Source organism: Sceloporus undulatus, chromosome 8, assembly GCF_019175285.1.
Source record: "Sceloporus undulatus isolate JIND9_A2432 ecotype Alabama chromosome 8, SceUnd_v1.1, whole genome shotgun sequence".
Taxonomy (NCBI): Eukaryota; Metazoa; Chordata; class Lepidosauria; order Squamata; family Phrynosomatidae; genus Sceloporus; species Sceloporus undulatus.
In genome coordinates this window covers 20,725,484-20,736,109 of record NC_056529.1, presented here as the reverse complement: position 1 = coordinate 20,736,109, position 10,626 = coordinate 20,725,484, and the positions used below count along the sequence as shown (strand labels likewise).

Below are 10,626 nucleotides of genomic sequence, written 5' to 3'. Positions count from 1 at the left end.
GTGTGCGAGAAACAGCATTTTCTGTGTAGAAAATAATATTTCGGTGAAGGGATGCTACTTTCTGCACAGAAAGCTCTTTTTCTTTTGCAATCCTGTACAGTTTATAACCCAACTACCTGAAGGCTCACTTACTTAATATAGTCAACAATATCTCTGGAGTTTCTTCTCCAGAGGCGAGGTCGGTTGCAATGAAAGGAAGAGTACTTACTTGGTTGTGAAACCTTGGTTATGCTTTCCTCTAGGATGTAAGAAAGCTTACCTGGCACTAACCATCATGGTAGCATTCAATGAAAACCTTTCGATGCTCCTAAGCATTTGCATTCACTCTCAACCCTCAATCGACTTAGTCTTCTACCAGTTTTACTGTTGTGCTTTCTAAATACAGATGCTCTTTTTTATTCATTATATTTGTATGTTTGCATTTACAAAGGCACTTGGGGTGGGGTGGGGGGTGGAATTGTGGAAAACAAAAATCCCTAAATTGCAAACATCTAAAAATATACACTCCATGGGTGCCATAGACAACATCAGTGGGCAGAAGTGAGAAGAAACATGGCGCTTTTATCTCCCTTGAAGAGGCACTGCAAACGCTATCAAAGCGAAGCCAAACGTGAGCGGAAAGTGCCGTTTCTTGAAAGGTCCCTCAAAACAGTCCTAATCCAGAGACAAGCGAAAAGAAAGATGGTCTTCATAAATACACCTTTATTTCTTTAGAAATGCATAATTACAAGGTTAGATAGTAGGGTTTTTTTTCTCTTTAGAAAAGTAGTTAAGCAACAAAACAAAAAGGCAAAGGTTGGTTGTGTGTATACGATGGGGATATTTTTTTCTCTCCTTTTCCTCTTTTTTTGCAAATATTGGATAATTATACTGGAACAGAACAACAACAACAACAAAAAATACCTGCAGCAAAACAAGAGATAACTTTTGTAATAATGGTCTGCCCCATCCCTCCCCAGTTCATTTCTTAAATACATCTTTCTCTCTCATTCTCTCTCTCTCTTTTGATATAAACACAGCAAATTAAAAATATACTTGCATTCTCGATTCTCACTCTTGTGATAAAGTGTGTGCCGCTAGACAAGTGGGTGTCTGATAAGGTATGTACAGACACCAATGAGAGATGAAGTGGTGGTACTTTGATTCATTTGTTATGTTTTTAATTAATTAAGATTAGTGAGGGTTTGGGGTTTTTTTGCCTTTCAGCAAGGTCTGGGTTAGTTTCTTCAGGAGTGGCTAAACCATGGCCTTTGCTCTGGACTGAACAAAGCGGCGTCTCCAACAGCGTTGCGCATGAGATGCCTGGGACATGAAGGCCATCCTTTCTGTTTGTGTGTTGGGTCCACACCATGAGACCAATGGAGGTGGGTCCACGCACATATGTACGGGAGAAGTCAAAGGAGAACGTCCACGTCCGGGCTGAGGAGCTACATACTTGCTTTTCCGCTTGAGTGTTGGATGAAATCTTTAGCTGCCAAGGCCAAGGGGAGTGGAGCCTCCATGGCTGCTCCTCCTCGTCCTGCGGCCTTCGTCTCACTGGATCTGAATGGCTCCGTGGTCTATTTGCATTTCTGGCTGGATCGCCGATGGAAGAGAATCTGCATTCTGTAGAAGAGAGAGAAAAAGAGGCTAACACAGCACAGTTTAATGTCAGCAGAACCTGGCCACCCATTTGGAGGTGGCTGACTTAAAATAACAGAATAAAAAAGCTGGAAGGGACCACAAGGACCATGGAGTCCAATGAACCTGACATGCAGGAATATACAACTAAAGCACTCCCAAAAGATGACCATCCAACTTCTATTAAAGACCTCCAAAGGAGGAAAGTCCACCATTCTCTAAGGCAGCTCTTACAGTCAAGAAGTTCTTCCTAACATTTATGTGGAATCTCTTTTCTTGTACTATGAGTCCACCAGTTTGTGTTCAGGTCTCCAGAGCAGCAAAAACCAAGCTCCTTCCATCTTCTGCATGAGATACCTTCAGATATTTAATTATGGCTATCATATTACCAGGAATCCAAGTGTAGCGTATTGGTTTGAGTGCTGGATTATGATTGTGGAGACCAGGATTCGAATCCCTAGTCATCCACGGAAACCCACTGGGTGAGCTTGGGGCAAGTCACACTGGAAAGAAAGCGGGGAAGTGAATCTTGGTGCCAAAGGTGCACAAAAGATGGAAGCCTCCCTGTTTTCCTCCCTGACATCTTTGTATTAGTGGTAAATGATAGCTTATTAATAAGGAGCCGCTGCAAACTTCAAAAACGGCAAGGCTTTGTTTCCAAATGAAGGTCAAACACTTTGAAATGAGTTACTGCCTCGTTCTGTTTGTTCTTCTGCCAGGAATAACATGTTGCTACAGACGCCCCCAGCATCCGGTGGCCTCCTATCCCCCCAACAACCATTTTATAGGTCACTTCCCCTTGTGTTGAATATGCACAATTCACCACCACCAACATTCACATTAGTAATTTGTCTGGAGCCGAAGCAGCTCTCCAAACACCTGGAAAAAGAAGCTGCTAAAAGGAACAGCTAACTTTTTTTTTTGCAAGCCCTGGGTTAATTATTCCAAAATTTAGCCAGATGCAGAAGGCTTTGGAGAAGCTGGTTTTTAAGCGGAAGCCATTTCCCCTCACACAGGGTTTCAGCGGAGAGAAGGAAAAACAAATCTTGTGTGGTACTCCAATGTTATTGCTGTAATTTAACATGTCAGGAACCATTAGGACTTCTGTAAGGAAAGAACGCAATCAGCACACAAAAATAAACAAGGGAGGGGGTCTAAGGGAGCAGAGCGGGCATGTTGGCATCTGTTCATGCCTGAAGCGATCTTGTTCTGCACCGTGTCACAAGCCTGTTCCCCGTTAGCTGCACAAATGCCTCATCTGTGGGCACCAACTCCAGTTCTTGGGTGGGTGGCTGCTAATACCTATGCTTTGCGGAGGATCTGGAAAGCACTAAGCCTGGAGAATCCGAAACCAGCCTGGAATGTTTTGGACACAGCCAGCTGTCGCTTTTGTTGCCTCTGAGCAAGTCACAGGTGACATTGGCCAACAAAAGAGGAAAGCACAAAAATCTGGGGAGTTACCATATATACTCCACGATAAGTAGAGGGTTTTGGGGGCAACATTATGGATTTTGATATGATCCGTGGATAAGTCGAGGGTAAAACCTATGATGGAAAGGAAAACAGCGTCAAAGAATTTGCAAAATTCCAGCAGGCATAACCGTTTGTGTTCCTACTAAAGGCTGGATGGATGAGACAAGAGGGTGCCTCCAGGGGAGATTATGCATAATCTTTTACCACGGGATGGTTTCTTTTTTTGTAAGAGTTAACGTACAGTACTTAACTGACCCGTGGATAAGTCGGCCTAGGATTTTTGGACTAAAATTTCTAGACTTATATGTGAGTATATACAGTAAGCAAGCATTTCCTGAAGATTTCACCATGACTAGTTATTCTGACAATGCTGCTTTTCTGTATTCCTGGGCTGATCCATCGTGTTAAGATAGAAGAATATGAGGAAAGGGTTGAAACAGGGGGTGCATCTGCATAAATAATGCCCTTGGACACCACTTTTGCTGCCTCCTGCAGAATCCTGGGATTTGTCGTTTTATGAGGAACCAGCACTCTTTGGCAAAAAAGGATCAAAAGTTTGTAAAAACTACTAATCCCAGGATTCCATAGGATGGAGCTACAGCATCTAAAGTGCTGTCTAACTGCATTATTTCTACAGTGTGCATACACCCTTGTAGATACAACATCCCCATACCTGTGCCACCCCTGGACATATTCTATTTTCAGCATCCACCTTGCCAAGACCCCCTACTTATCTTGCCACTATCCGAGGGTCTGCAAATGGCCCCACAAATACCAGTAAACCTATTTCTAACCTTGTCTGCATTTTTACATACACCTCCCTCCTTCTCTTTTAAGTTTCCACATTCCTTTCAGTTTATCTGCAGCATGGTATAAATCTTTGTGGTTAACCACAATATTAAAAGCTAACACGGCACAAAGTGTCTGAAAGAGAGCAATTCCACTCTCGCTGCCAACGGGGTGGGAGACAGATGTAGAGATTTATCGCTGGGTTCAAAAAAAAAACCCCGGCAGACTCTTGTCAAAATCTAAGCAGCCAAGAGGGAGAGATGAAGTCACAGTGAATGCGAACCTCCCCAGCTCCCTACATCTCAGTTTGGATTCAAGGGAAGGTAATTTATGGAAACATTTGGAGGCCAATAACCAGGAGAGCCGTTTGCTAAAAGGGAACACTTCTGATTATATGATGCGTGAACGCTTCATCATTTCGGAGGTGTCAGATGCCAAAAAGCAAACAGGAGGAGAGCGGAGTCTCCTGCCATGAAGACAGCAGTCTACAGCATCACTTTGGGTGACAGGGAGTGTCTCTGTCTTCATCTAAGGAAAATTTTAAAGGACCCCTTAGAGGAAAGGGGGAAAGCTACCCTCATAGGACCTCTCCCATGCTTTGTACCAAAGGCCAGGGCAGTTCCCCCTTCCATGGTACAGACAACCTGCCAAAGGAAAGCGGGTGGTGAACGCAATTCCGATACTTCAAGTGCAGTTCTAACCAGTTTCAAGGTAAACCTGAAAGCAGTGAAATTAAAAAGCATTCATTTAATATACATAGGCCTAGGTCCAATTATTAGTTCCAAATAGAACAGATGTACTGGAAAAAAATGGAACTTAGATAGTTGTTGGCTTACCAAGTTTTCATTGATCCAATGGATCGATTACAAGATCACAAGACAGGAAAAGTTGGATTTAGGTCATAAAATCACAAGACAGGCATGTTATCTTCTACAGAATCAGGTTTGACATGACTGGTCTCCACACGGGAAGGTTCCTTGAAACAAGGTTTGAATATTTTACAGGGAAAGATTGTACAGTCAGCTCTCCACATTTGTGGCTTTGACTTCTGCGGATCTGATCGTTCGCAGATTTGATTAATATGTTCACTCTAGGTCCTCCAGCATGACTCTGTGGCCAACTTTTGCCAGGAGTTACACTGGAGGACCTAGAGATTCATAAAGAGAACACTTCTCTAGGCATTTGCAGGTCCTCCACCACAGTTCTATGGTCAACTTCCAGCAGATGTTGACTGCAGAATTGCGCTGGAGAATGTAAAGATTCCTAGAGAGGTCTTTCAGGTTTAAAAAAAAGTGTTGAGTTGTGTGTACGTGTGTTTGGTTTTTCCACTTTCACAGAGGCCCTGCATCCCTAACCCCAACACATGTGGAGAGCTCACTGCACATAGACAGAAAGCATGGCCTGGTGGTTTGAATGTTGGACTAAGACTCTGGAAGACTGTGGTCTGCATTACTGCTCAAACTCACTGAGCAAATTTGGGTAAGTCACACTCTCTCAGAGGAAGGCAATGCAAATCTCCTCTGAAGAAATCTAGAAAACCCTACAACTGTATGACAGGATTGCCATATGTTGAGGTCAACTTGAAGGCATATCTCAACAACAGATTTTACTGAAGACACGGTGTCCCTTTCCCAGGCCTTAAACCTGATATAGTATGTGTTTTATGTGTGTTAGTGCTTCCAAATGTTTTATAGGGAAAGGTGCAACAGATATGCCTGACAGTGGCAAGTCACCTGGACATGACCCTCTCTCTGCTCTGTGTCTCACTGAGAAAGGAACTGTGCCAAAGCGAACCATGTATGCTGGCCATTCCAAGCTGCTATACTGCCCCTTACCAGAAATTTCACACGGAGATGCAAAATTCCCAAAAGGAGGGCCAGGAGACATGAGGCTTTTGGCTGCTCTTCCTGCTCCCCCTCATGTCCGATCAACTCAAACATTGCAAAGTTATAATTTACAGAGAGAGGCACCTCAGGTTGGCAAACAACACAAGCTGTGTGTTAAGTAGAGGGGAACCATTCTAACTTAAATAATGGAACACGCTGTTCTGAGCCAATGGTCGCAGCCAGGTTAGAAATAGCAACAAAACAGGGGCTGGGAATGGAAAAGTCGACTGGGCCTGACCTCTAGGAATGGAAGCACTGTATGCGGCAATACTGTATCAGTAGCACAACCGCTGGGCAAGGTGTCTGTGACTTGCTGCTGCTGTGTTGTCTCCCCAGCCAGATCACCTTGTGCCATGACTGCAGAGCTTGTTCCAGAACATCACAGTTCCAGAAAGATTTAGAAGGAGATACTGGGGCTATATCGCCTCTGATTCTGAAGCCAAACCTTTCCCCCTACTTGGCCAAGGAAAGAGTACAGACAGTTCTTGGGACAGAGACTTGCCAAGCCCCAGAGTGACTCACCTTGGGCTGACTTGGTTTTCTGGCTCTGACCCTTGGCACTCTTGACCCTGTCTCTGGCTCACCCTTGGGGAGGGAAAGCAGCTCATGCAGCTTTGCCTGGGCTAGTCTTCCTGCTGCTTTCTTCAAGCTTAGCCTCCATATCACTTCCAAAGCCACACACTCTGGTGCACAGCCAAAGATGCTGGGGCAGCAGTGGCCACCCATGATGAATGCACTGCATGCTGAGGACAAGGGAAGGTGTTGGCACTATCATCTTCTGCACATGGGAAGATGTCTCTCATTCACACCTCTTGGAGAGACATAGGGTAAGCCACGCAGAAGCTCATCCCTTGCTTGAATCAGGACAACAGGCTGGATGGCCATCTGTTGGGGATGCTTTGATTGAGAGTTCCTGCATGGCAGATTGGGGTTGGACTGGATGGCCCTTGTAGTCTCTTCCAACTCTATGATTCTATGATTCGATCTGCTTGAGATGTCGTGGTTTTTGAATGTTGTTTCCAAAAACTCTGAAGCACAGCCTCTGACTCAGAGATTCTCAACCACTGATCTCCCAGATGTTTTGGACATCTCCAGAATCCTTGTCTTATGAGCCATACTTGGGTGGACTTAGGGGAGCCGACGTCCAAAACATCTGGAAGACCAAAGGCTGACAACTACCATTCTAACTCATCAGTATAAGAGTCATCAGTAAAAGGCTTAAAGGGAGGGAGCCTCAGATTCTAACATGATCATCTATGGGTGTAACTACACTGTAGAAATAACGTAGTGTGACACTACTTTAAGTGCTGCAGCTCCATCCTCTGAAATCTTGGGATTTGTAGTCTTACAAGGTCTTTAGCCTTTTCTGGCAAAGAATGTCAGTGCTTCACAAAACTACAAATCCCACGATTCTGTGAGACAGAGCCAGGGAAGTTAAAGTGGTATCGAACTGCATTATTTCTACTGTGTAAATGCACCTTAGGTCACTTCATTCATGGATGTTGTCAATTTCCAGGTATTTTTGTTGCTTCCACCTCAAGGAATTCATGACGGAGTAAAGCCTAAAAAGAAGTCTCTGGGTGATTGTAAGGAACATGGAATTAAGTTTCCTGAGATTATCAGCTTCTTTAAACATATAAAATACTTGTATCTGGCACCGATGGTTGTAAAAAGCTTGAAAATATAAGAGTGGTGTCTGAGGAAATCTTAGGAAGTGAAGAGAAGTGATATTGAGTGGGGGCTTCAGTGTTTTTAAAGCAAGATAACTTCTGCAAAAGAAGCAAATGTACGCAAGTGGTATTTGAGTTACAGACTTCAGAGTTCAGATTTCCAGCCCTGATCACAGCCATTCAGCATTACATCATAGTCTAAGTCCACCATCCTCAAAATGGGATGGAGAAACGTATGCAGTAAAATGACTGAATTTATAATCTGAGATATTTTAGACAAGAACAACTGAGAACTGCAGGCCCAGAAGGAGCTGGATGCTTGCGGATGGCATCCCAGCTGCCCTGACGGTTCTCATGCATCCTTGCCTTTTGAACAGTGCAAAGCTCTACGCACTTGGTTAGCGGCCGAGTGGTCCGTCACGGGCGCCAGCTGGACGTACTGGACTTGGATATCGCTCCCTTGGAGTGGAGATCCATCAACGCCACCAGCTGCAGGATCGGAAGAGGCGACGGCAATCAACTGCGCACCCTGAAGCACCTGCAGGCAAAACCAACAGAGAGAGAACGTCCAGTGTAAGAAGACTTCACTGCAAAGGCATCATGGAACATCTGTAAAACCACAAACAGATGCGAGAACCCAAAATCCCAACTATCTCTTCATCTAATGCAGCAATTAAGTTAGACCACAAGAGCTCCCAGAAGGTTGGGGATGGGGTGGGAACGACACAGGCTGATAGACCATTAGTCCCAGGTGAAAAATAAATTCTTCCCATCTCAACAGCCATTTCAAACTTGGTCCTCTTATGATCCAAAACCCATAATGTTTGGCATTTTATGCAAACATTGTAACTTTTGTACTTGGCGAGGCCATCAGTTCTCAATCATTCTGGTACTCCAGATGTTTTGGACTCCAGCTCCCAGATGCCCCAACCAGCCTAGCCAATGATAAGGGATTCTGGGAGTTGACAACCCATAACATGTGGTATTTTATGCAAACATTGTCATTTTTGTTCTTGGCTAGGCCAGCAGTTCTCCGTCTTTTTGGTACTCCAGATGTTTTAAACTCCAGCTCCCAGAAGCCCCAAACAGCATAGTCAATTGATCAGGGATTTTGGGAGTTGACATCCAAACCATCTGGTTCAGAAACATTGGTCGCTAGAATGAGGAGATTCTTAAAGCAAGTGACTTAAAACTATCTTTGATGCACATGCACCTTTTACATTTTTTTCTTCTGTTTTTGTTAGTTTGAATTGTATTTGTTTTAATTTTTGGAAGTCGCCCTGAGCCCCAGAATTGGGAGAAAGGCAGGGTATAAATGGATAAATACGTAGACCGTCTTCTAATAAGAGGAAAGTTTTGGCTGAAAATGCTGCTACTATGTGAAATATAAGACATCAAGATGTTGAAATGTGCCGGTTGTTTCATTTCTTACATTTTTTGTGTGTCTTTTAGAAAAAGAGCCAGAATCACAACCTTTAACAATTCATAAAGTCTTGGAATCTGGAATACCTTTTCATGCAAGTCAGCACAAAAGCGCTCCTAAAACAGAACTCCCTTTCTTTTCTTTTCTGTCATTACGGCTGCACAATGTCTCAATGAATGCCCCAAAAAAGAAAACCTCTCACATAAAACCTTTTGTTTCCATGCTCTGAAACCTCGGTCCAAACCTTGAAATAAGCGAACGGTCAAAGACATCTGGGTAAACAGGCTTTACGGCAAACTACTGGCGCTCCAGAAAATAATGCCACAGTTTTTCCATTGACTCCTTCTCTGCGGGTAGAGATGCTGATTCTATCCATTCAACTCTGATTTAAATTCCAAAGACTCGGGCAATGATTGAAACAAGAAACAAGGCTTGATTTCTTTTTTAAATATTTTTTTTAGCAAAAGAAAACAAATGTGTTAAATTCTGGGAGGGAAAAAAAAAGATACCTTGGTTGCATCCAGGCCCCATTCCCAGTCGGATTATTGGAAGCAATGGATAAAAATAGAGTTCCTTTGTTTGCTGAGCTGAATTTTGTAAGATGACTAAAGACTGCACAGGAATTACATTAGGATCAGAGGTTTGGGATCATAATGTTAGAACACTATTGCCTCTGATCATGATAGAATAAGGGTTCATAATGGTTGAAGAAAGCCTAGCATAGAGACTGGAAAATTTACCATTTGGACTATGACTCTCAGTCTTGTCATAGCCAAGAGCCATGATGGCTAAGGAATTCTGGTTTTAAAAAGTATTTTTCCAAGCTCAGCCCTAACGTCCATTCACTGTTTAAAATATAGTTGCCCCTCTGTATCCATGGATTTTTTTTTTAACCATGGATTCAAGCTTCCATGGCTTGAAAATATTAAAAAAAAATATAGGTTCCCAAAAGCCAACCTTGTTTTTGCCATTTTGTAGAAGGAACACCATTTCATGATGCCACTGTATTTAATGGGATTTGAGCATCTATGGATTTGGTATGGATGGGATCCTCAGAGGATACCAAGGTCCCATTGCAATGCTCTTTGCACTACTCTGAAGACAAACCTGATCTTTCATGGCAATGCCATTATCTACAGTGGGGGCCAGTGATCATTTTCATGTCCCTTATAAGTCAACAGCCGACTTAAGAGCACACAGATATACATGCGCACACAATCACAGGTTGTAATAGAGCCTCCAATACTATATATACTCCTTCCACTTTGGAGATTTGTCTGAATCTGCCACGCCGAACGGATGAGATATTTTGCTTACAGTAGAAATACCAGACTTGTTTGTAAGTAAACTGAAGACATAACAAGTGGAATGCTGGGGGTGATTTATGGAGGGCCCCCCCCAGCTCTATCCGCCCGGTAAAATGTATTATTTATTGGCCTGGAATGTTTAAAAGATAGTTCCTTGCGGTTTAAGAGATTAAGAATACATGCAAGCGAACCCTCCCTGGACAAATGGAGGGCGCAGGGAAGGAGATGCCTCTTCATTAAAACATTTGTCCACGGTGCTGTTAGAAAGCAAGTTCAGAGAGTACAGATTATAATCTAATTTATTTTATAGCTACCATTCAAAACTACTGCCGTGCCTGTGGAATTATTACTGAAAACAGATAAAAACACTGGGAGAAAATATACTACTCTCCCCCCCAACCCCAGAACTCATCTTTTTACCGCAGAAGAATTTGGAAATGAAGCCAATACAGCATCGC

General features: G+C 43.3%; 1 protein-coding gene across 6 annotated transcripts in view; it reads right to left on the bottom strand.

Moving 5' to 3' along the window:
• Positions 1-682: 682 nt before the first annotated feature.
• LOC121914666 (BTG3 associated nuclear protein) overlaps positions 683-10,626 on the bottom strand; it is a 153,515-nt gene continuing 143,571 nt past the window's right edge. For all 6 annotated transcript variants that reach the window (XM_042438264.1, XM_042438268.1, XM_042438269.1 and 3 more), the window contains 2 exons: positions 7,833-7,976; positions 683-1,605 (listed from right to left, as the gene is read on the bottom strand). In XM_042438264.1, the coding sequence (XP_042294198.1) occupies positions 1,534-1,605; positions 7,833-7,976 (216 nt within the window). In that variant the 3' untranslated portion in view covers positions 683-1,533. The remainder of the gene's footprint in view (positions 1,606-7,832; positions 7,977-10,626) is intronic.